This window comes from Acomys russatus, chromosome 11 (genome assembly GCF_903995435.1).
Source record: "Acomys russatus chromosome 11, mAcoRus1.1, whole genome shotgun sequence".
In the NCBI taxonomy this organism is placed as follows: domain Eukaryota; kingdom Metazoa; phylum Chordata; class Mammalia; order Rodentia; family Muridae; genus Acomys; species Acomys russatus.
In genome coordinates, this window is record NC_067147.1 from 7,924,553 (window position 1) to 7,949,409 (window position 24,857).

At 47.7% G+C, this 24,857-nt stretch overlaps 1 protein-coding gene and 1 non-coding gene across 5 annotated transcripts; one reads left to right on the forward strand and one right to left on the reverse strand.

Annotated features, from left to right (window-relative positions):
- Positions 1 to 922: 922 nt before the first annotated feature.
- Positions 923 to 23,634, forward strand: Lman2l (lectin, mannose binding 2 like). Of its 4 annotated transcripts, none has more exons than XM_051152803.1 (9): positions 923 to 1,115; positions 2,404 to 2,522; positions 6,292 to 6,409; positions 7,380 to 7,462; positions 16,793 to 16,825; positions 17,798 to 17,959; positions 18,043 to 18,157; positions 21,894 to 22,013; positions 22,288 to 23,634. In XM_051152803.1, exons 1-9 carry the CDS (start codon positions 932 to 934, stop codon positions 22,428 to 22,430), a joined length of 1,077 nt encoding a protein of 358 aa, XP_051008760.1. In that variant the 5' UTR covers positions 923 to 931; the 3' UTR covers positions 22,431 to 23,634. The 4 variants fall into 4 exon arrangements, with proteins under 4 accessions (XP_051008760.1, XP_051008761.1, XP_051008763.1 ...); XM_051152805.1 differs by having other exon boundaries at positions 1,089 to 1,115; positions 2,404 to 2,493; XM_051152804.1 differs by lacking the exon at positions 16,793 to 16,825.
- LOC127196011 (U6 spliceosomal RNA) lies at positions 12,309 to 12,415 on the reverse strand. The gene has a single exon (XR_007831417.1). It is a non-coding gene; the product is annotated as a U6 spliceosomal RNA (small nuclear RNA).
- Positions 23,635 to 24,857: the final 1,223 nt, after the last annotated feature.

The following is a 24,857-nucleotide window of genomic DNA, read 5'->3' on the forward strand; positions in this document are numbered from 1 at the left end:
TGCCTCTGCCTCCCAAGTGCTGGGATTAAAGGCATGCGCCACCATGCCCGGCTGGTTCCAGTGTTTTTATAGCTCGGCAAACACTTAATTTCTATAAATGTCATCATGTAATGGTTGCTAGTCCTTGTCAAGTCTTTCATACATTTTATAATTTGCCAGCTGTTTCTTTTTCTTTTCTTTTTGTTTGTTTGTCTTTTGGTTTTTTGAGACAAGGTTTCTCTGCTGTAGCCTTGGCTGTCCTGGAACTCGCTCCTTAGACCAGGCTGGCCTCGAACTCAGAGATCCACCTATCTCTGCTTCCTGGGTGCTGGGATTAAAGGTGTGGACCACCACGGCTTGGAGGCAATGGTTTCATTTCATTGAATTATTTAGGTCGCTCTCTAACTCACTATGTTGGCTTTGAATTCCCCACCTTCCTGCCTCAGGCTCCAGGGTGCTAGGACCACCGAATGCTCGGCCACATCTTAAGCCAAATCCTTTACCAACAGGGCTAATCTTCAGTTCCTTTCATTTATTTTTATTCATTGATTTGTCTATCTCTCCTTTCACTTCTTTGTCCTCCTGACTGATAGCTTGGTGGTCAGGTAGGCACAAATAGCAGTGACGTTAGAACATTTGCTTGGGATCAGGGAAAAAGATGTCTTACCGCTTTAAGTTTTACTATAGAACGCAGAAACAAAGTAAGAATAACTTTGAACTAGCAGGGCTGCTGGAGGTCTAGGACAAAAGCAAAGAAAGGAGTCTAGACATTCGGCAACGCCCCTTGCCTGGGTTGGCAAGGCAACTGTTACCAGACAGCCAATCGGTGAGATACTCACCTGCGGGGGCGGGGACTCGCCAGGAGCCAATGGGAGGTCGGGCCGATGGCTCTGCAGGCCAATGGGTTGGGCAACGGGGCGGGCTTTTTGATGAAGGGCCGGCGGTGGGAAAGATGGCGGCGACTCCGAGACCCTCCTGGTGGCAGCAGTGGCGGCAGCGCTCGTGGGCTTGGGACGGGTTCAGGCTATGGCTCCTTCTCCTTCTGTTGGGGTCCGGGCAGTGGCCGCGGCATGTCAGGGCGGGCCAAGCGGTGGAATATTTGAAACGGGAGCACTCGCTGTCGAAGCCCTACCAGGGTGAGGCGCCCGGGGCGAGGTGGTCGCGCAGGGGTGGGCATGGGGGACGCAGCCACCAGCGGGCACGGACGGGGCGCCCTCCGAGGACCCCCGCTGCTTTGAAGAGCCGTGTCCTAAGGACGGGGGTCCGCCCCCACCCCCGCCCCTTTCCCAGCGTTAGAAGTTTCTAGTAGGTCTAGGCAGGGATCTCAGATGTCACCAGTGTCAGGCTCAGAGGAAGGAGTGTTGGGAGTTGGGCAGAAATATGAGGAGAGAACTGGGAATAGTGAGGGATGATTGAGGACCACTGGCGATGAACCAGTGTCGGGATGGAGCGGGGTGATGCTCCAGAAAGAAGCAAGAGAAAGAACCCGGGTAGAACTTGGAATAAGAAAGGAGGAAAAAAGTCTGTTTGCTGCTTAGAACACCTGCTCCGTCCCAGGCCGCAAGCCTTGATGATGAAAGAGGCTGGTTAGCTTTGCTCTCTTGAGGGATTTCTAGGTCTCTAAACACAGCTCAGTCCCAGAAAATTGACACAGGTGTCTACAAAGAAAAGAAATTAGTACAGAAAGCTTAATACGAGTTTGGTGTGTGTCCCCCCCCAAACCCACACACACAGAGCTGTGGCTAGGGGGTAGCAGAAAGCAAAAATTCAAACTGCAGAAAGCTATATACACTGTTACTAAGATGTTATCCTTTAGCAGGTGTGTGGGTACCTCCTTTGTGTTGGTCCCTGCTGATACTATGGGTTAGACTAGTTTTCACCCTGGAGATACTTGGTGTAAGGGGCTTTGGGCGAGGGTGCGCCAGAGGTGGGAACCAGCTTCACACTTGAAAGACTGACTTTAAAAGAAGAATGCAATTAAGTCCACAGGCTTTTGAGGGTCAATCTCTTTTGGTATAAATGAGAACATTCTTGTCCTTGCCTGCTGCTAAAGTCCACTCACACGTACAGAACCTTTTTAGGACACCCAGGGTCCTAACACAGGTCCTAACAAACTGTGATGGCTGTGTCATGCATAAATGCCAGCTCTGAGATGTGTTGGGGGTCTTCAGCTGAGGGACTTAGCTTTGGTGTGATGGCAAGTTCCTGTGGTCCCAGTAATCCAGGAGGCTGAGACAGAAGGATTGCTTGAGTATAGGAGTTGGAGGTTATCTGGGCAACATATTGAGACCCCATTGCAAAAGGGGGGGGGGTTTATTCATTAACACTAAAGGAAAGAGGTAATGGTTCCAACTTTGGTAGGGTCTGTGGTGGCTTTGTGAACAATTGGTGAAGAGTGTGAGCTGATGCATTCCCTCCCCGCAGGTGTGGGAACCAGCAGTTCTTCGCTGTGGAACCTGATGGGCAATGCCATGGTGATGACGCAGTATATCCGCCTCACTCCAGATATGCAAAGTAAACAGGGTGCCTTGTGGAATCGGGTGGTAAGAGGCTTCCTGTGCTAGGTCCCTGAATAGCCTAAAAAAGCTCACAAGTGACTTGGCTTACCACCTTTTCCCAGCGTTCCATCTTCTAAAGATATTAAAGATATCTAAAGATCTAAAAGATATTAAAAGAGGGCTGGAGAGGTGGCTCAGCGGTTAAGAGCATTGGCTACTCTTCTAGGGGGCCCGGGTTCAATTCCCAGCATCTAGATGGTGCCTCACAACTGTCTGTAACTCCAGCTCCAGGGTATCCAACATCTTCACACAGACATATATGCAGACCGAACACCAACACACACAAAATAAAAATAGGTAAATCATTAAAAAAGTTACAAGTCTTTAGTTCAGGGATAATGGTTAGCATCATAAAGAAATCAGGTCTTTCTCTCTTACCCTATTAGAGCAAAAAATTCCTTTTCTCCTTAACCTGACATACCACACTTAATATTTAATAGCTTAAATCTTATTTAATTACTTTATTAATCAGAAAGCTATTATCTTGTAGCAATTACTGTTGTTGTAACCCAGGCTGTCCTTGAACTTGTTAATAGCCCAGGCTAGCCTCAAAGCTATCATCCTCTGTGTCAACCTCCTCCCTACTCTAGATATGGAACTATACACCTGGAGTTTTCCTTACTTGGGGAGGCTAAGGTAGAGGGAAGCCCAGGAGTTTAGTCCCAGCCTGGGCAACAGTGGGACATTGCAGCTAAATAAATACATTACGAGGCAGAGCGTGGTCTACAGAGAGAGTTCCAGGACAGCTAAGGCTACACAGAAAAATCTTATCTTGAAATATAAAAAAACAAACAAGAGAGGGGCGGGGAGGGAGAGAGAGAAAGAAATACATTTATCCCAAACTTACTTCTAAGTATCCTTTCCTTCTTTCAGTCAAAAGTTTGTTTCCATATGAGAATCACTTTGAGCGGTTCGGTCTTTGCCCTCAGAACCTTTTCTGGCTACCGTGTCTTCCTTGAGTATGGTAGCATGAAGTGCACACTGGTGCGGTTGGCTGTGATTCCGTGCAAGTGCACAATGATCCTTCCCATGTCCAGGCCCTTTCCAAACATTCACAGCCTTGTTACTTTTCTGAATGACTTTGGCATCCTTTGATATTTTCTCCTGGGTTCCTGTAAATGATGGGGCAACATCTTAAGACTTCCATAGATGTTGTGAGTGGATCTCATAAAAGGAATGTTTCATTCAGCCTGGCGTGGTGGCGCACGCCTTTAATCCCAGCACTAAGGAGGCAGAGGCAGGTGGATTGCTGTGAGTTCGAGGCCAGCCTGGTTTACAAAGCAAGTCCAGGACAGCCAAGGGTGTAGAGAAACCCTGTCTTGAAAAACCAAAACAGCAATGACAACAAAAATCAAAAGAGGAATGTTTCTTTTCCCTGCTCATTTTTCTCTAAGAGTTTGGGTAAGGGTGCTTTTCCTGGGCGCTGTCTTCACAGACTGGTCCGGTCACCTAGACTGCAGTGCTGAGAGTCACTTGACTTTTTTTTTTTTTGAGACAGGGTCTCTCTGTGTTAGCCTTGGCTGTCCTGGAGTCATTTTGTAGACCATGCTGGCCTCGAACTCACAGCGATCCGTCTGCCTCTGCCTCCTCCCGAGTGCTGGGATTAAAGGTGTGCGCCACCATGCCTGGTTCACTTGACTAACTTGGTTCTGATCCAACTTGGCTACCCAGACACCATGAGCCCCAGGCTGAGGCTGACCTCTCAGTTGTCTTACGTCTCCACCTGCTAAGTTGACTTCGTAGTGCCTGTTTGACTTGCCTGTCTGAGTTATCAGAGTGTAATCAGACAGTGGTCCTGAAAGGACTGTGCAGCGTTTGCTACAAAGGTTCAGGGCCACATGCTCTCAGTTTCACTGATGGGCTCTTGTGGGTTATTAAATTATGTACAAGGCTTAATAACCTCAACCTATAAGACTCTCTGATACCTGTATTCTTAAAAGAATGAAACAAGAGGGAGGCAGGGAGGCAGAGGCACATGGATTGCTGTGAGTTCAAGGACAGCCAGAGTCCAGGACAGCCAAGGCTACACAGAAGCCCTGTCTCGGAAAACAAGCAAAAAAAAGGAACGAAAGGAAAGAAAAAGAATGAGCAAGGAACTGTTTTTGAGTAGGATACATAGTGTGAGCAAGTGGTTCTCAAATGTTGCTGTCCACTGGAGGTGATGCCTGGATCCCAGCCCAGAGATCCTGATTTAATTAGAACAGGGTGCAATTTGGTCCTTGGGTTTTCTTTTCTTTTTGTTTGTTTGTTTGTTTGGTTTTTGATTCTTTTGAGACAAAGTTTCTCTGTGTAGCCCTGGCTTTCCTAGAACTTGCTCTGTAGACCAGGCTGGCCTGGAACTCAGATCCACCTGTCTCTGCTTCCCAAGTGCTAGGATTAAAAGTGTGCACCACCAATGATGGCTTGATCATTGGGATTTTCAAACATACCGCAAAGTTTCAGAACCAGTCCTAAACATCACCCTGAGCAAAACTGGATAGCATTGTGACACCCAAGGCCGAGACTTAGTGGCAAACGCCTCTTGGCTCCCCACGGACTTCTCTGGTGTGCCTTCTTCTTAGGGCCACTGTGCTACCACTGGCGACAAGACAGCTTTCTGCCTCTGAGATCTTTCTTGTCCTGAAAGCTAAATGAGCCAGCAGAGAGATAACCCAAAATGAAAGGGCAGAATAAGGTAAACTATTGGAGCCATCAGGGCTCCCTGCTGAGTGAAAAACTGTCCAGCCTCTTTTCATTTTGACCCTGTACTCCTGATACTAATTCTTTTGGATGATGTCCCAGAAATTAAAAACAAAAACCTGAAAATGATGAAGCAGTGTGTTGCTCCAGGCCCAGAGCAGTCTGTTTGGAAAGCCTGTGGCTGAACCCTTCCTCCCCTTCTTTCTTCACAGCAGATTTTGGCTAGCTGCCTCCCCAGACCAAACACTGCACTCACCCTGTTCTTCTCTGAAAACACTCTTGAAGTGTATCACACTTAGCCACTCAGGGCTTTCTGTCTTTACAAGGTTTTGACACATAATTACAAAACTCAGATGTTTGAGTGACACCTGTCTTCTCAGTGTGTCTCCCCTCACCCTCCCCACCCCCGATGCTCCCAAGAGGATGTCCTAGTGGAAGGAGATGCTGCTGCCTCTGGCACATTTATGCTTCCATCCGTGGGCACAAGGGTTTGGGGACTGTAGCTTACAATTGTTCTCTTGGGAGCCCCGGCTTGCCCCTCAGCTTGGCAGAATGCCATGGTCAGCTAATTAGAGTTCTTCACAGCATCTGCTAATTATCCCTAGAAGCCTCTGTGTGGGCCTTAGCTCTTCTTTTTTTAAATGACCGAGGCTTTGACCTTTCTTTGAAACCTAGCTTTTTAGAGTCTTTCTGCCAGAGGAATAGTTGTCTTACGTTACAAACAAGTATTTTTAAGTGAACCCTCTTTCCCCAGGTGGCTGAGATGCGCTTCTGGGTAGATGAGGGATCATGGCAGACAGCGTGCCTTTTCCAGCTTGCATGGACTATCCTGTTCTGGCTGGAAGATGTAAAGATAATCGGGTGCTTTATTTGTCTTCTCCACTCAGTACCCCAAGCAGTTGAATGGCTCTGTCTGTTTAATTTTATGACAGAGTACTCCCAAAGCTTTAGCTTTCATTTTCACTTTGTAGTCTTCTTACCAAAACTGCTTTCTAAGTCTGTAGCTTGCTGCTGCAGGATTTGTGGGTTTCTAATCCCATGCCCCTCTCTTACACCTCTGTCTTCCTCGTGTTAGCCGTGTTTCCTGAAAGACTGGGAGCTGCAGGTGCACTTCAAGATCCACGGCCAAGGGAAGAAGAACCTGCACGGGGACGGCTTGGCAATCTGGTACACAAAGGACCGAATGCAGCCAGGTACTAGGGACCCTGGGCTGCCCCTGCAGGGGTGTGGTAGGCCTGTTAATTCCTGTGCCCTTTTACTGAGAAGGGCCCCTCCTTCTAGTTTTCCCTCTCCCTTGGGGTCTGTGAGTAAACATTAGCCTATTGAGTCTCTAGAATGGGCTCTGAGTCCTAAGCAGTCTGAACTTGGCTCATCTTGGGATGATTTCTTGCTTCTTGGTTCCGTCTGTGTTTTCCTGTGAAGCCTGACCATTGGCTAGCTGAATGCACTGCTCCCCTGAACACTGGAGGCTGGTGAGCTGCTTTCTTCTGGACATACACACTCAACCATCTCAGCACTTGAGTCAAGAGAAGAATTCTCTGTTTTCCTTGCTATTGTTGGAGCCAGTGCACCAAGTGGATGGCAGGCTGAACTGATTTGACCTGATCTCTCCTCTTTTTTTTTGTTTTCTTTTTTTGTTTTGTTTTTTGTTTTATCCGAGGGTTTCTCTGTGTAGCTCTGGCTGTCCTGGACTTGCTTTGTAGATCAGGCTGACTTGAACTCACAGTGATCCTCCAGCCTCTGCCTCCCGAGTGCTGGGATTAAAGGCGTGCGCCACCATGCCCAGCTTGACCTGATCTCTTACGACAAGAACTAGAACTTGGGAATTCAGTTCTCTCTTGGGGGCATAATCTTCACTGAGTGTTTGTGAAGCAGAATCTGTGGGTAGTGGTGCCTTAGCAACCATCTGCATCAGGGCCTTAGTACAGCACAGAACAAGTTTCCTGTGGCCTGCCTTCTTCTCCTGCCTCTCGCAGCAAACTGCCACAGCTGTTGGTGGCCTGGCTGTAGGTCATGCACCTTGCTGAGTGCTCTGATGTGTGTGCGCTCATCTTAGGAAATGTCTGGGAGTCATTTGATGCCACCTTTTCCTCTGCCACAATATTACCTCTCTGTCAACTCTTGGCTTTATGTCATTGTTCATCATCTGTTCTCTCTCTCTAGGGCCTGTGTTTGGAAACATGGACAAATTTGTGGGGCTGGGAGTGTTTGTAGACACCTATCCCAATGAGGAGAAGCAGCAAGAGGTAATGGCGAGTGTCAGAGCTTAGGGCAGCTGTACTGACGTCACAGTCCTTTCCCTCAGGAGCACTGTGTAGGCGGGAAGGGGAGAGACAGTGAGGGGCCCCATCTGTTGACCTTCAAAAGCTAATGACCTTGGTAGTATTTTTTTTTTTTTTTTTTTTTCTGGAGAGAACTGTTTTTGATCCCAGCAGTCCTTCAGGAATAGCTGTCACCCTGGGTGTTTTTTTCTAGTGCCAGGCGTGTCCTCACTGCTTCCCATAGGCAGCCTCTGGAGCTGAGCACTCTTGACTGGTGGTGTCTTGGCTCCTAGGTTAAGGCCAGAACACGGGGAAAGATGAGTGCCCCAGGCTTTTAGCCATCACTGTGTACTCTCTTCTGCCACTTCCTGCCCTTTCCAGCATCTTTATTTTTTCCGGCAGCAGTTCCCATCACTTTTAATAAAGGGTTAAGTAAAAAGAAGTTGATGAAACAAACAGCTGCATTTATTTATAATAAGGTCTCACTATTTTACCCAGGCTGGCCTTGAACTAATTGAGATGTTCATCCTCAGCCTCTGAGTCCTGGGGTTACAGATGGGGCACCGTGGTGGAAGCAGGGTCTAGACATCATTGCAGAGGGTTCGTTAGTACTTGCTTACACTGGCACAGGACTGTGCCCTCTCTGTCCTGTAGCACTGCTATCAGGTGGTCGAAGAATGACAAGAGGTTGTTGGGTACCCTACAGAGGGCAGATGGGAACAAAGATGGAGATCACTTATAATCCCCTCACAGATTTATCAGGAAAAAATTGTAAATGTGTGCAGTGACCGCTGTATATGCCGTACTCAGGTGTAATGGTCAGAATTTCCCACTGTTCACTTTAGAGGCGCTGGAAAGTGCGACCTGTGTTAGGTGAGTGATCTTCTGTTGTGGGTCAGGTAGAGTTGGGTTTCCCTTTCATCTGGGCTCCTCTTCCTTTTTTTCTGGGTACTTCAAATCTTTGCTAGACACCATGGCCTGGGAATTAGCAAAACCAGCATAGTGTCTGTGCTCTGTAGAGTGGAGATTGGTGGAGACTCTGGGGCACTTTGAGGACACAGTAGACTGACCTAACCTTGAAGGGGCAGCAGTAGTTGTGGCTACAAAGCCTTCCTCCGGGACATAACATTTACATCGAGGTTTGTAGGATAAGGAGCCAGTGTTGGATGTGGAGGGAAAACATATATTGAGGCGCTCTGAGAGGGGACAGGGCATGTAAGAAATACAGAGCATCAACTAGAGGCCAGAAAGGCCAGTGGCAAGCAGCCTGGCTGTGCTACACGTTTCATGGGCTGCGTTGTTCACTCTTCATTCTCTTCCCTCCTAGTCACACTAGCTGCACTGAGTGGATGTTAATTGGGCTGTTGTATCGGCACCAAAGTATGGCTCGTCTTTACCAGTGAATAAACAGAGGAGTTGTTTTGTTCAAGGTCGCAGCCATTGTAGGGCCGACCTGTTCTGGTGCTTTACCTCTGCCCACCCATTGTCTCCTGTCCACTGATTTCTTTCTTGAGAGAAGAGACATTAGGTATTTTCATGTATGTGATTTCAGTTCTTTGAGTTTCTATTCAGACCAGAGAAGTTAGAAAATTGTCTTCTTCACCTCACCCCCAAAACTGGGGCTGTCTCAGAGGATAAAATCAATATATTTTCTCAAGGCGTGGTTCCCTTTGGTTTCCCGCACAAGGGTGCCTGGCATGGCTCACAGGTGTTGTTTACTTGTAGCAACTCTTTGTTGCAGCTGTTACCATCTCTAGTTTATGAGTAAGAAACTGAAATGCAGGAGAAAGCCTGTGAAGCTTGCTGGTCATAGATCTGACTCTCCAGACTCCTCTTCCATTATTATGGCTTCTTAGATATGGTAACAAAAGTGGAAGTGACAGAAGGAACCATAGGCACATTGGGCTTCACTAAAAGTAATAACTTGGTGATGGAGAGATGGCTCAGCAGTTAAGAGCACCAAGTCTTCTTGCGGAGGCCCCAGGCCTGGTTCCTAGTACCCACATGGTGGCTCACAGCCATCCATAACTAATTATGCAGATCCCATGTCACCTGCTGACCTCTGTTGGCATGCATATGGTACACAGACATACACACAGGAAAAACACTCAAATGCCTAAAATCAATCTAAACTTAATTTTTTAAAGTAATACCTTAAGATCTTCAAAGCACACCGGCAGGAGGAGGGCTGGTGTTATAGCTTAATAGAGTGTTTGCTTCATGTGCACAAGGCCCTGGCTTCAGGCCCCAGCACCGAGAGAACACCCAAAAAATGAGGTCACCTGGAGGATGGGAGAAAATATATGCAGATCTTACTAGAGACCTTACTAGAATATAAAAAGAACTATTGTACAAAGAAATATTACAAACTCAATACAAGGCAGGCCAATAAAATAATAGGCAGAGGGTCTGAATAGATGTTTATCCAAAGAAGATGAAAAACTGGCCAATAAACACGAAAACATGCTCTGTGTCATCACTTCTTAGAGAACCACAGATGGAAGCTGTGAGGTCTTTACAGCCATTAGAATGCGGGTGCAGAGATGTAGACACTGAAAGGATGTGGTGTCATTTGGAACCCACACACACTGTTAGTGGAGATGAAAAATGGTACATTTGGAAAACAGGCATTTCTTCAGATGCCTAAAGATCAAGAGTCTCTGATCTGCTGAACCCACTGTGTATGTATAGCCAAGAGAAATAAAAGCATCTATGAAAAAACTTTAGCACTCGGGAGGCAGAGGCAGGCGGATCACTGTGAGTTCGAGGCCAGCCTGGTCTACAGAGTGAGTCCAGGACGGCCAAGGCTACACAGAGAAACCCTGTCTCGAAAAAAAAAAAAAAAAAAAAAAAAAAAAAAAAAAAAAAAAAAACTTGCACACAGATGGTCATAGCAGCCAAAACATAGACACACCTCAAATGTTCACCAGCTGAAATATAAGTATTGCTATAATTTCTGACATGGGTGACTCTTGGTTATGTGAAAAAAGCCAGTTAAAGACTGCTTATTGCATGAGTCCATTTCTACAAAATACGGTCAGATCCACAGAGACAGGTACAAGAGTGATACCCAGGGCTGGAGTAGTTAAAACTGTCCTGAAGTGATAATAATCACCACCTCAGCAAATGCCACGCCTACTTTGGGTGGATGGGGCGGTCTGCGGGTTATCTCTTGTTGTGTTGATCTAGAAGTGGCTGGGAGATGAGTCTGGGCTTTTGGGGCCCCGAGCCTGTCCACTGATGATCATGTTTCTCGTGTGAACCCAGATGTTGGTGAACACTGTGGGGAACTTGGTAGCACCCTTGGAGCACAGATGTCTTCATTCAGTTGAAATCAGAGTCTAGTGACAAAAGACTTCTGGAACAACAGCATGGAAGTACAGCTGTTGGCAGGCTGGGCCCTCATTCTTGTCTGTGACATGTTTTAGCCTAACCCCCAGGAGGTAGAAGCAGCTGGCTGGAGAGTGACAGGAACGCTCTCCAGTCGGCCCTGATTAAGCATGGAAGTTGTGCTTGAGGCACTCCCTGTATAACTACTTAACTGCACCACTATATATGTTCTTTCAACTGGAAGAAAATTGACACTAATGTCTTACAGACACATTCCAAGCAGGGGAAATTGTGATAGAACGCATGCCAGAATGTGGAGGGCCCTGGGCTCGGTCCTACATACCTCTACACACACACACACACACACACACACACTCTCTCTCTCTCTCTCTCTCTCTCTCTCTCACAGAGCACAGAACTGCAAGTACACTTGTATACACCTTGTATTCCCTTAGCCTTTATCTTGATAAAAAAAAAACTAAGCTCACGTGGTCTTTGGCCCAGGGAATCTTTTTTGTTTGTTTGTTTTTGAGACAAGGTTTTTCTGTGTAATGGCCCTGGTTGTCCTGGATCGATTTGTAGACCAAGCTGGCCTTCAACTTTGCGTCCTGAGTGCTGAAATTGAAGGCGTGCACCACCACCGTCCAGGGAAATCTTTCTCAAAGGAACTCTGACTTCTTAAGTTTTCTTGTTATAGACTTAGATGCAGTTCCTGTTCTGTTGTTTGTTTGCGTGCTTTTTCAGTTTCTTAGGTCATGTTGGTGCTCAAGTCTGTAAACATGACTCAGGGCACCGGGAAGAAGCACTTTCTCCATAGCCTTTGTTTGAGGAGCTGAGAGAGCGGATGTCAGAGTCACTAAGTTAGTGGGAGGCTCTTGGGGTCATGTGGTGACACTTTGGCTGGTTATTGCCTGCTGAGGGTAGCAGGCAGGGACAGCTAGAAGTGGCCTCAAGTGCCGCATTCCCTATCTGAGGGTCGACTTGCAAGGCTTGGGAGGAGCTTGGCTCCCAGCAGCATTTGGTTGAAGAACTGTTTGTTACTACAGAAAATCCAGAGCAGCTGGGCATGGTGGCACTGGCCTTTAATCCCAGCACTTGGGAGGCAGAAGCAGTCAGATCTCAGTGAGTTTGAGGCCAGCCTGATCTACAAAGTCCAGGACAGCCAAGGCTATACAGAGAAACCCTGTCTTGGAAAAAGAAAAAATCTAGAGCAGGAACAAATGAAAAGTCACATCACATAGCAACTGTCTAAAAAAACATAATTGTGAAATCTGGGAGCATAAGAGCATGAATACTAGATTCAGACTAATCTTTATTTGGAAAGAGTTTTAGATTTATAGATTAGTAATCCATTAAGAGTTTTAGAATATACTCTACTGACACTACCAGGCTAGCATCGACCTTCCTGCCTCAGCCTCTGAGTAAGCTAGGATTATAGGCATAGACCGCTTTTCCTCCAGCCTGTGTCCTTTTTCTTTTTCTTTTTTTTTTTTTTTTTTTTTTTTTTGTGGAATGCTTCATGAATTTGTGTGTCGTCCTTGTGCAGGGGCCATGCTAATCTTCTCTGTATCATCCCAATTTTAGTATATGTGCTGCCGAAGCGAGCACCAGCCTGTGTCCTTTGGTGTGCCTCTGCATGCCCAAACTTGTTCACACATGTGCATTTTCTTTTCCTCACCTGGCTAAGAGTAATTGTTGAACATTGTTTCTTTAGCCCTAAATACTTGTCTATTTTTTCTTAAAAAAAAAAAAAGCAAGGACCATTGCTGCTCACACCCAGCATAGGGGACTGAAAAATGAGGAGCATACTGTTACTGACCTTCAGGCCTCAGGCCTACCAAATGCCCCAGGCCCCACTTTCCCTCACTGTGTTGTTACAGCTCTCTTGTCTCTGTGTCTCTGTGTCTGTCTGTCTGTCTGTCTGTCTCTCTTTCTCTCTCTCACTGGATGAGGTGTCTACACATGAAGGTCAGGGAACAGCTTGCTAGAGTTGGTTCTTTCCTTCCACCCTGTGAGTCCCAAGGATCAAACTCTGCTTGTCAGTCGTGGTGGCGAGTGTCTTTCCCCATTGAGCCATCTCCCCACCACCCTTCTCCCTTCGTCTTTAGTCTGGAGCCGCTCTGCAGTGTGTCTTTGTGCTTTGGGGTCTGTGAGCATACTGTTTACACACCTGTCTTCTCTGGAGCTAAGCCACTTGGTTTAAGACCTGGGTTGCAGACAGTTCAACTGTTACAGGTGCCTGACACCAAGTGAGTTTGACCTCCGGGACCCAAAAGGTGAAGGGAGATTACCAGTTCCCTCAAGTTGTCCTCTGACCTCAGAGTGCACACCACACCACATAGGCGTTGCCTTTCACTGCAAAATAAATACGTAAATGTAATTTTAAAGATGAAGGATTGAGAATTGAGTGAAAGCATGTGGCTCCACCACTGAGCACAGGGCCCAGCAGACTTAGTCCTCAATAAATGCTGTTCCTCCACTAACTGCATTCCTCAGGAGCACTTGGCAGCTGTCTTGGCTGTAGCTGTTGGAGCAGCCTTCTCTTGTCTTTCCTTTCCCTATCCTCTTCCTCACAGCTTCCTGTAGAGCAGTTTGTAGCAGGCGTAGGCTGGGAATCCCTGCCTGGAAGAGTGGCTTCTGTGTGCTAGTGGGTAGGCATGGCGTGCTGGTGTCAGGGTCCCCACCCGAGATTCTGAATAGGGAGGGGAGTTCTTCTATGTGCTGAGTGTATTGAAGTGAGTTTTAGGAAGTTATATGGTCCTTCACTTTTTGGTGTGAAAAAAATGCTTTTGTAAAATGGTATTACAGATGACTTTTTCATTGCTATTAAAATGCAATAAAAAAAAAAAAAAGCAAACAGACTGAGCCTATTAATTCCCAATGTTTCTGGTCATCTTTCCTATCTATGCCATCTAAGGAAGTTATTCCTCTCAATCATGAATGTTTGGCTTTGAACAATTGTTAATATAAAAATTCATCAATTTACTAGCGATTGATTAGATTTTTATTGACTTCCTCCTGAATGCCAGGCCACTGTGCCAAGTGGTCCACCCATTTGATCTCCTTCCCATAGGTAACACTGTGAATTTACACATCATTCTCACTTATTGCAATAAAAAGAGTGCTGCAAAGGTCACAGAGCTCACCCAAAGGTATGCAGCACTAAGCAATGTAAGGTGTTTAGGACCCAGCCCTCTTTGTCCTCTGTGGTCTTTTTTGTTAGGTCGATCACAGTCTATGTGCTTTGGGCCTGTAGAATTACAATATAGAATCCATAAGTTCAAAAGTTCATGAGAATCTTTTTTGGGTAGAATGGTGGGAGAGAGTGTTTCATGTAGCTGGTGCTGGCCTGGAGTTTGCTGTGTAACCAAGGTTGACTGTGGACTTACAGACATAGGCTGCTGTGGCCAGTTTGGGGCTGAGTATCCAACACAGCCTTGTGCATGCAGGCAAGCATCCTGCCATCTAAGCTACATCCCAGCTCCCTTATGAGTGTCTTTCTTGGTCTCCCTGTCTCCTACCTGGTTCTCTTTCTCTAAAGCCAAGTGAAAGACGTTGATTTATTAAGAAAAGTGAGGAAACTCCCGAGAGTGGGAGAGTCCAAGGAAGAACCATGGGTATCTTTTTGTTTTGTTTTTTCAGGACAGGGTTTTTCTGTGTAGCCTTGGCTGTCCTGGACTCGATTTGTAGACCAGGTTGGCCTTAAACTCACAGCAATCTGCCTACCTGCGTCTTCCAAGTTCTGGGATTAAAGGTGTGCGTAATTGCACCCAGCCATGGGTATCTTTTTAATGAGGGAATGCTGTACAGTTAGCTGGTTGAGGGTCATTTTAAAACTATGCTCTATAGTACAAAGTTTGGAAGCATTCCCTGTAATATAGTCAGTATTCACTTGGACAATAGTGGGGGATTTTTTTACTGTTGGTGACTCTGAAGTTAGGAATGGAACACCAGCTTGCCTAGGTTGGTGTGATTCTTTAGCATTTGGTTCCAGCCGTGGGCTGTTTTCCAGGGACTCTCAATCTGCCACCATGTGAAATCAGTAGCTACCCAAGAAACACTTTAAAAACTACCTAGGAGCAGAAAATGGGCTGGCATTGGCTGAAGGCATCATGTGAGTTGCTGAAGAGACTGTAGCTTGGGAGCCATGGGGCTCAATCAGTGTCATCTAGTGCAGTGTTTAATTCTGATGGCATGCCATGGTCTTCCTGGGGCTGGGGATGCAGCTCATTTAGAGAGTTTCCATAGCAGGCAAGAAACCTAAATTTGATCCCCAGCACTGCATGGGCCTGGGTGAGGTGGCACATTCTTTATTCCCAGCTTTTGGGAAGTGCAGGTAGGAGATAAGAAAGCCTGAGTCATCCCGGGCTACACAGAGTTTGGTGACAGCCAGAGCTCCATAAATCTGTCTCAAAAACTAAAACCAAAAAAGAATCCCTCTGCCCCGAGCTAGACTGCTGTGAAGGCCTTTGACTGGGCACCCTCATGTGTACAGGGGAAAGGTCCTCCAGGTTGGCTTGGGGACGATGAGATATCACACCAGCCTTGAGTTCCCTTGACTAAGGATTGCTCTCTAGGCATTCTAAAATTCTAAATTAAACTTATGATAGGAGGTGATAAATGAAGCAAATCTTGGGGTCATCAGAGCACCCCACGGTATTTTTTAATCCCTTCCTGTCTTTAGTTAACTGAAGTCATAAGCTTTCTCAGAATCCATTTCTGAGAATTACTTAATAACATGCTGGCAATTACCTTGATCTAAGTGACAGTTGCTTAAGAGTAAGTTTATGGTGGCTTAATCATCCGTGGATGGATTGCATGCCCCTCGGGGTCCTATTATGTTCTGCCAGTGGTTCCCAACATCTGGGAAGTTTCTCTAGTGCCTCCCCCACCCTCCGTACCCTGATGTGCTGACACTCTGTCTCGCCTCACACCAGCCTCTCCTCACTAGCTGGGTTTCAGGTACACCTGTGTTTGGCGAGTTCTCCATGTGCCTACCTCTTGTTCTTCTGCTGCAGATGGCATGTTGGACTTCCTCTAGTCACCCGGGTCCCAGCTCAGAGCAGGGCTCCCTGAGCCTGTCTATCATGCTGCCTTTCTGTTTTCATCATAGCAGTTATGCTGGCTGAATTAATTATATTTGCCTGGTGCTCTCTGTCTCTTCCACTCTGGGTTAGCTCGGTGAGAGCCTATTAGACCCCAGCATTTCCAACAGTGCTTACTAACTCTCATAGGTATTCTCTGAGGATGGGAGGGATGAGGGCTTGGGGATCACCTCCCCCACCATCTTTTGATCTTTTGAACTGGGCTGAGTGGAGCATGTGAGGCTTCCTCTCAATGCTGGTAGTTGAGAGCTGTAGAGATTTGCTTAGGCAAAGCTAAAGTGCCCTCAAGCCCAGTGATTTTCTAAATCGTAGCTGCGCTCCCACAGAGCTCCGCCCTGCCCCCATGTTGTAGGTTAACGTGACAGCAGTGATTTGGAAATGTATGTCCATGAGGCTCAATTAGGAGGAAATGATCCCTTTGGAATAGAGTTAATCTCAAGGTCTCATACAGTGGGATTTCTGCCTTCTGGGCGAGAGCTGTATCCTGAGACACTGAGCAACTGTCTCTACCCCCACCCCAATGCTATAGAAATACAGTGGTCTGGGAGACATAACCCAGTAGTGTTTAGGCAGTGCTAGGTGTGTTTTACAGAGGTCCCTCCTTGGGGTAGAGAGGCCTCTAGTAGGCTCCTTGAGAATCTGATGACAGCCAGACAGCCTCACAAGTGCCTGTCCGTGGGCTTTGGCATGTATTGTGAGAGCTTCAAGAACGTTCTGAATGAATGCCCTTCGTGGACCCTAAAATTCTGATGCGGATTTAGATTGGTAATTCATCCACCACAGCAGGGTCAAAGCTCCTCCAGGACTGTCTCTTTCTGACTTGGTCTCCTGTGTTCTGTGTCCTGTCTTGTTTTTGTAAAAACCTGCTGGACCCTTTCAGGCCCAGAAGAGGCGCTATTCTCCAGGAGTCCAGGTACTGGGTTCTCGACTCACTATGGCCATGCCTTGTTCTCATATGCCCATCTGACATTTCTTGCTGCTTAGAACCCTCAATGGCTGTTGTCTCAGGAGTTCCGAGTCTCTGGTCTTGACTGCATTTTCACCTTGCATGTTGACTGTCTGGAACAGTATGGAGTTTGTCTAAGGAGCGGCATGCCTCCTGTTCCCACCCACCCCCCTTTCATCCCCCTGCCCCTCTTCGTTGACTTGCACTCGGATCATTCTGGAATGGTTAGCTCATCAGTTGTGAGGAGGAGTTTGCCTGTACAGCTCTGGTGGGGGGAAGGCATCTCTTAAATAGTGGGAACCCGAGTAAGTAGCATGGGAACCTTTAAGTTTTCCTGGATGTGAGATGTTGCCCTCTCACTATTGGCATTCTTGGGGAAAGGTCTGTGAGGATGGGCTGCAGGTCTGGACTGAGTGGTGGTTGTGGCTAGCTAAGCCTGCCCAGAGCCTGCTCCAGCGTGCCTTCTGGGTTCTGCCTCATTTAGCATCCTACACTGGTAGGAAATAGAGTCTGAAAGGAGCTCTCCAGACGGGGAAGGATCCCCTGCCCACTCAAGCAGGTATTTTTGGAATACCTGCCGTGTGTAAAACACTTTGCTTGGGCAGAGGGATAGGGCTGAAGTGGAGACCTGGAAGGTAATTGATCTTCCTTTTCTTCAAGAAGCACGTGGGGAGAATGGTATTTGTCCATAAAAAGGAAACTCGTGGTGTGCACATGTCAGTTGGTGATTGCTGGGAGGAGCAGGGTCTTGCAGGACCACTTCAGGTCTACCCCAGGTCTGGAGCAAGGAGAGTCACTAACACCAAGTGTGCAGTTCCATGTCCCTGTGTGGTCATGTGTGTGGGTCCTCTGGCAGGCTGAGGCGGGTGGTTTGCTGTACTCATCGTCTCGCTGTTGCGCAGGCTTTGCTGAATCTCCTTTCCCCGCCCTGTGTTCCAGAGGGTATTCCCCTACATCTCAGCCATGGTGAACAACGGCTCCCTCAGCTACGATCATGAGCGGGATGGGCGGCTCACAGAGATTGGGGGCTGCACAGCCGTTGTCCGCAATCTCCGATATGACACCTTCCTCGTGATTCGCTACGTCAAGAGGCATTTGACGGTGAGCCTGTCTTGGAGCCATTGGTGCTAGGCTCTGCCTCTGCTCCTGTGGCCTCTCCCTGAGTCCGCGTTTCTTTGTTCCAGATAATGATGGATATTGATGGCAAACACGAGTGGAGGGACTGCATCGAGATGCCTGGGGTCCATCTCCCCCGCGGCTATTACTTCGGCACTTCCTCCATCACTGGGGATCTCTCAGGTATTGCACTGTTCTTTCTCTCTTTGCCTCAATTGATCCCTTTTCTCAGGACCCAAGGTTTGAGGAGGACTCCACAGAGGACAGCTAAATGAAAGTGCTGTGGGAAGCCACGTGGATGGCTTAAGAATGCTCCACAGAGCCAGGTATGCACTGTAATCCCAGCACTCCAGAGGCAGAGGCAGGCAGACTTCTGTGAGTTTGAGGCCAGCCTGGTCTACAAAGCGCGTCCAGGACAGCCAAGGCTAACACAAGAAATCCTATCTCGAAAAACCAAAACTAAAAGAAAAAGAACGTTCCACAGTTTTGTCTGGATCCAGGCTCTTTGGGGACAGTTGTATCCCAGAGCTGACTCAGTCAGTGCGTGTGCCCTCTCTTTGCAGCTCTGCCAGCCTGTGTAAACGAATGCCTTGCTTCCCTACCTCTTCCTGCCTTTCCTGTTGTCAGGCTTCTTGCCCCGCACTCTCCTCACAGAGCTGCTCCTTGACCCCATCACCCTGTCCTAACCAACCCCCTGTCTCTTTGTTCAGAGTTTTGAATGGAGCATGTGTACAAGTTTGCCAGCCAGCCACCTGCCTCCTCCCGAGCTGTACTTGGTCCTGCATCTGTCTACCTTGCCTCTCCGCCTCTCTTTGATGCCCACACACTGGAGGGAGCTTTTACCCTGCCTTTTTTCTGAACAGCACTGTCTGCCTCCTGGCCGTGCTCTGGCCTTTCCCTTTCTTTGACCACTCTTCAGCCCATTCCACCAGCACTCTGAAGCCCTTATGTCTCCTGGTTGACATGCCAACACTGTACCTAGTTTTGGTGCAGGCAGCCAATATAAAATACAAACTCCTAACCTGTAGAAGTATAGTTTTGTTGTTACTAATGTTGGCTCTTTGCTTGTTTATTTGGGTTTTAATTGTTTGTTTTAGTTTTGAGTTAGTTGTGCCTTGTACCCTGGCCCTGCGCTAGTGACGTAGCCTGCCACAACCTTCTACGTGCTGGAATTACAGACACCCACCACCACACCTAGCATGGTCTCTCTCTCTCTCTCTCTCCTTTTTTTTTTTTAGTTTTCCGAGAGAGGGATTCTCTATGTAGCCTTGCCTGTCCTAGACTCAACTATTAGACTAGGCTGGCCTTGAACTCACAGAGATCTGCCTCCCTGAGTGCTGGGATTGCAGGCATGCACCACCACACCCATAGTCTCAATTTTTAAGTTCAAGGATTTGTTGCAAAAGGTCAGATATTTCACAGCTAACCCAGGCTTTGATGTCCCCACTGTAGAAAGCATTGCCCTTGCTTTGTTCTGAAGGAAGGAAGGAGGACAAAGAAAGGCAAGGGAAAGAAAAAAGAGGAGGCCAAGGCAGGCGGTGATCTGGGTTTGAGGCCAGCTTGATCTACACAGTGAGTTCCGGGGCAGCCAGGGCTACAAAGTGAGACCCTGTCTCCAAAAGAAAAGAAAGGAGAGAAGGGAAAGTCAGTTTTCTGCTTAGCTTCTTGGTTGTTTTATTTGTTTCTTTGTTTTGTTTTGTGATGGGGTCTATGTGGCCCAGGGTGGCCTAGAACTTGCTGTGTAGCCCAGACTAGCCTTGAACCTCAGGATCTTTCTGCCTTAGCTCCTCAAGTCTCAAGATTACATGTGTGCTACATGCCTGGTGTGCCCTAGAGTTTTATCCCGTCCTGTAGTTTAAACTCAGTTCTGGCAGCAAAAGCATTTTCTAAGTGAAGCTGAAGAGAGTTTCTTCTGCTCTGGGCTTGCTGAGGACTGCAACAGACCACGAAGCTATGTGCGCTCTAATCCAGGCTCCTGGCAGCAGGCAGCCTTCAGGGAAATGAGTTCTCATTGTCAATCCCTGCTGAAGGGAGCAAGGCTTCCTCAAGAAGTAGCTGACACTACATCTGAGACAAGAAATGTTACAAGCCTAGAACTTCTCAGAAAAGCCAGGAGGGCCATGTGTGATGCGCATGCCTTTAGTCTCAGCACTCAGGAGCCAGGCGGGTGGATCTCTGTGAGTTCCAAGACAGCCAGGGCTACAAAGAGAGACCATGTCTCAACCAGCCAGCCAAACAAAAAAAAATTTTTTAAAGATTTATTTATAATTATGTTTACAGTGTTCTGCCTGCATGTATGCCTGCAGGCCAGAAGAAGGCATCAGATCACATTATAGGTAGATGGTTGTGAGCCACCATGCAGTTGGTGGGAATTGAACTCAGGATCTTTGGAAGAGCAGGTGGTGCTCTTAACCACTGAGCCATCTCTCCAGCCCTCCAAACAAAATTTTTAAATACCTAAAACCAACTTGACTACAAAAAAGCCAAAAACAAAACAAAAAACTTCATAAGAGAAGTTGGGCACAGTGGCTCACACCTACAATTCCAGCAGTAAGACAAGAACAGCACAGGTTTGAGTCTGGCACCTGGGCTACAGAGGGAGACTCTGTCTTGTAAGACCCAACAGACCAAACAACAAAAAGGAGAGAAGTAGGGCTGGGAACGGTATCAGACACTTGGGTTCCCAGGAGTCAGAGGCTGAAGCAGGAGGCTCATCAGTTCAAGGCCCACCTGCGCTACACTGCTAAACTCTGTCTTACGTATTTGTACCTACACACAGAGAGAAGAGCCCTCTTGATCTCCTTTCTAGTAACGTTAGGAAGATCAGCGTCAGAATCCCAAGGAGCCACAAAGAAAAGAGTTCAGAAGAGCAGCGTCTTCCACGAGAGTTGTCTCGGCCTGACTGACCAAGGCCTGGTAGCCAGATAGTGGGAGACCGGTTTGCCTCTGTCTCCCTGTGCATGCGTGTGTTCATGCTCCACCGAGAGGGCGCTGCGGTGCTGCTGTGCCTCCTCTTACTGCTGAAAGGTCTGAATGTATTCTAGGAGATGCAGTTATTTTCAATACTTTTTAAGATTTTACATTTTTGTTGTTGTTGTTGTTGTTGTTTTTTTCAAGACAAGGTTTCTCCTTGTTCCCCTTGGCTGTCCTGTGCTCGCTTTGTAGACCAGGGTGGCCTTGAACTAAGAGATCCATCTGCTACTGCGTTCCCAAGTGCTGATTACAGGTGTACACCACTGTGCCTGGCTAAGGTTTTATATAAGTAATGCATTTTTGCCAGTAAAATCCATAGACTATATCCAATTCCTTATTCTTTTAGATGAGAAAATGATGAGGCTTTAACTTTTTAAAAACATTTGGGTTTGTTGGATATTGCTGTTGTTGCTTTTGAGATAGTCTCACTCATGGTGTATCCCTGGCTGGCCTGAGTCTCATGTGTAGTTTGAACTAGCCTTGAACTTGAATCCTTTCTTCTGTCTGTGCCTCTCGAGTGCTAGAATTACAGGCATGTTCCACCATGCTTGGCTTTTCTTTGTTTTTTTAGTTAAGTGCTGGTACCACAGGCATGCACTATCACAGGGTCTTATATGATACTTTCTTTGATGTGTGTCATGTGCTCACTGCCCCAGCACCCCGTCTTCTTGGTCCTCCTGTGCATCTTCCCTCTGTACTCCCTTCATGTTTAAATCTACATTCCCCATAGGAGAGAAAGCATGCTATCTTTGCCCCTCAATTACCATGTCTTGTTTCCGTCTCCTTCTGTTAGTCCCCTGAAAACAATCCTTCTACTTTAGATTTCAGGATGTCTTGTGGTCACTGCTGTCAGTGGGTAGAGGTGGCTTGGATCAGAGGCTTGAAGCGAAATACTAACTCCTGTTGAGGTAGCTGGGGTAATGCTCCACTGCACCTTTTCCTCTAGATAATCATGACATCATTTCCATGAAGTTGTTTGAGCTGACCGGAGTGAGGACCCCAGAAGAAGAAAAGCAGCATCGAGATGTGTTCCTGCCCTCAGTGGACAATCTGAAGTTTCCTCAGCGTGAGTGTGGGATCCTGGGAAATGGCCTGTGGTCAGAGAGGAGTCTGGGGTGACTGTCACCCACAGCTGTCAGCTTGGTCCTCCCTGCCTATCCTCTTACAGGCAAGCAGCAGCAGGTGGCCTGCTTCCTTTTTAAATTGAGCCATCTGGAAAGATGGGGTTCAGGGCGCTGGCTCCCCAGAAGTGGGTTTCAGAAACCGGGGCCTGGACAACCTGTTGACTTACTGTAGGGTGGGCTCCGGATTCCTTACTGCTTTTTCTCTTGCTTCCTCAGTGACAGTGCCACCAACGCCCCTGAGCGGCCTGGCCCTCTTCCTCATCGTCTTTTTCTCCTTGGTGTTTTCTGTGTTTGCCATTGTCATTGGGATCATACTCTACAACAAATGGCAGGACCAGAGCCGCAAACGCTTCTACTGAGCCTGCTGCCATCAGTCCCTCTACCATGTTTACCCATGAGGTGTGGTCTGAGCACACGGCCTGGCAAGTGTTTGAGTCGCCAGCTGTTGTTCAGGGACTGTTCTGTCACTGGAGCTTCGAATGCAGGGACCCTGCATTCTCACGGCCACCCGTGGGAACAGCTTCTCACTGGCTCAGGACACCACCTGCAGGGCCGAGCAGCTGTGATGTGCCTTTCCCTGACGTCCTTCCACTTTGGAGTGAAGAGACATGGAGAAATACATATTGTGATGCCCAATTACAGCACTGGTAGATAGCCCAAGCTGGGCTGGATGCAGCAGCCTTCTGCTTCGTCCTCAGATTCCCAAGGAGAAAACCAGAGCTGGTTTTTGCCCATGCCTCTTTCTACTTGAGGAGCTCCTTGGCAATCTGGATGGAGAGTTTTGCCGCACCTGGCTCTCTGTCTCCCTCCACTCACTGTCCTCTTTGTGTGCGTTGTGAGCTAGGAAAGAAGTTGCCCTCACATTAGGTGGCCCTCGGCTCGCCACATTAGCTCATTGCTTCAACCTCTGCTCCCCGCTGAGTGGGTCTTGTTTTTGACTCTTGCTGTGTCTTCAGCTTTCCTAATCAGAGCCTTTCAGGCCTTCGGGTGGTGTGGCTAACTAGAAGCTTGGACAGGTTCACAGACGCCGTGAGATTAATTGAAGTCAAGCAAGCCCAGGTGTGCCGCAGAGCCATGATGGCCGTACCTGCCATGGGAGGTGCTGAGGACCCACTGGAGCCTACTTAGTTGCATGTTTTGTGTTTGTCATGATTCTTGGGATCCTGCTGTCTTCTTATTCCCTGAACTTGGACACGCCCCAGAGAAGATCTGGCTTCTTAATGAGGAGAAACAATTGCTACTTTCATGTTACTAATCTCTGAGAGCAAAAGACCTTGATCCTCTGAGATTTGCCACTGAGTAGCACAGCTGAGTGCTCTTGTGTGTTACCCCTAGTACACTGCCTTATTCTGCAGATGTCATATGCTGCTGTCTGCCCTGTGAGTAAACTGGTTACAGGCTAGTCTCCCTGGAGGGCCTGAAACAGAGTTTTCTCTAGCCCAAGGAAGTAGCCCATGGCTGATGAAACCAGTCCTGAGTTGTACTCAGCGGCCTCCTTCTAAGGATGGGGTTAGTGGGGAGGCTCCAGTCTTTTTTCTGAGCCTCAGTATGTCAGCTCTCACCTTGCCTGTCCCAGTGGCTGGGGAAACCCGTCCCTCACCCCATCCACCTCACACAGGGGGAAGGCTCGCCCTTACTACTGGTGGCTTTTCATCTTCTCAGGCCTCTGTGCTCAATTAGCATAGTGTGTGCTGCCCTTCCACAGGAGAAGTAAAGGTGGAGTGCAGAAAGCCTCCTAACACTGTCCCCCAGTAGCAGAATAGCTTAAGGGGAGCCAGGGGACAAACAGAGATATAGATTGCCCTTAGGGCCAGTAGTACTGAGAAGAAATGATAGTTTTTGTCTGTTTTGAGCTCAGGAGTATGGATGGGCCCATGTAGTGGAGGACCTAAGTGGGCTGTTGAGAGGACTCTCATAGCAGTGGGACTGAAAGGATTTGATCATGAGAGGAGAGAACGAGAGCCAGCTTTGTGTGCTGCTGCTCAGAAGCACCTTGATGCTTTTACTGAAGGCCAGAAGATTCCATCTATAGTCCCCATAGCCTGGGAACCAGTCTTTTGCCCTTTGAGAACTGTGTATAAGAACACCACCCATACCATGCCTTTAATCCCACACTGGAGGCAAAGGCAGGTGAATCTCTGAGTTTGAGGGCAACCTGGCCTACAGATCGTTACAGGACAGACAGAACTACACAGAGAAACCCTGTCTGGAAAAAACAAAAACACACTCTGGGAGGCAGAGGCAGGCAGATTGCTGTGAGTTCAAGGCCATCCTAGTCTACAAAGGGAGTCTAAGACAGTCAAGGCTATACAGAGAAAAACTGTGGGGTGGGAGGGGGTGGAGAGTAGGAAAAAAGGGGGAAAAAACCCTAACAGACAAAAAAAAAAAAAAAACCAAAAAACAAAAACCCCACCCATTTAGCATCATGCATCCTGCCCCCAGCTCTTGCTTTTTGTTTTGGAAACATGTTTTCCATAACAAGTGAGGCTGTTTTTCTGGGCATTGTAGCCCAGTGTGTGTGTGTACTGGAGGAGGTAGTGCCTGTCCCTGGTGTGGCTCTTATGCACTCACTCATACTTGGGTAAAAGCCATGGCCTCAGTCTATGACTCACAGTTACCTTTCCCTATTTTTTCTGTCAGAACCTCCTCGAGTAGAAGAAAACCAGGACTACATGGGGTGATTAAATGTGGCGTTGTTGCCCAGTCTCAAAGAGCTGATGTTTCCAGCCTTTCACATTGTCTTCAGTCCCAACCCCCAAGTTCCAAAGTGGCTTTGTTAGAAAAAC

Coding starts and splice junctions, on each gene's coding strand:
- Lman2l (XM_051152803.1), top strand. CDS start 932: ATGGCGGCGACTCCGAGACCCTCCTGGTGGCAGCAGTGGCGGCAGCGC. Junction 7,463..16,792: donor ATGAGGAGAAGCAGCAAGAG/GTAATGGCGAGT, acceptor GGACCCTTTCAG/GCCCAGAAGAGGCGCTATTC. Junction 22,014..22,287: donor CAATCTGAAGTTTCCTCAGC/GTGAGTGTGGGA, acceptor TTGCTTCCTCAG/TGACAGTGCCACCAACGCCC.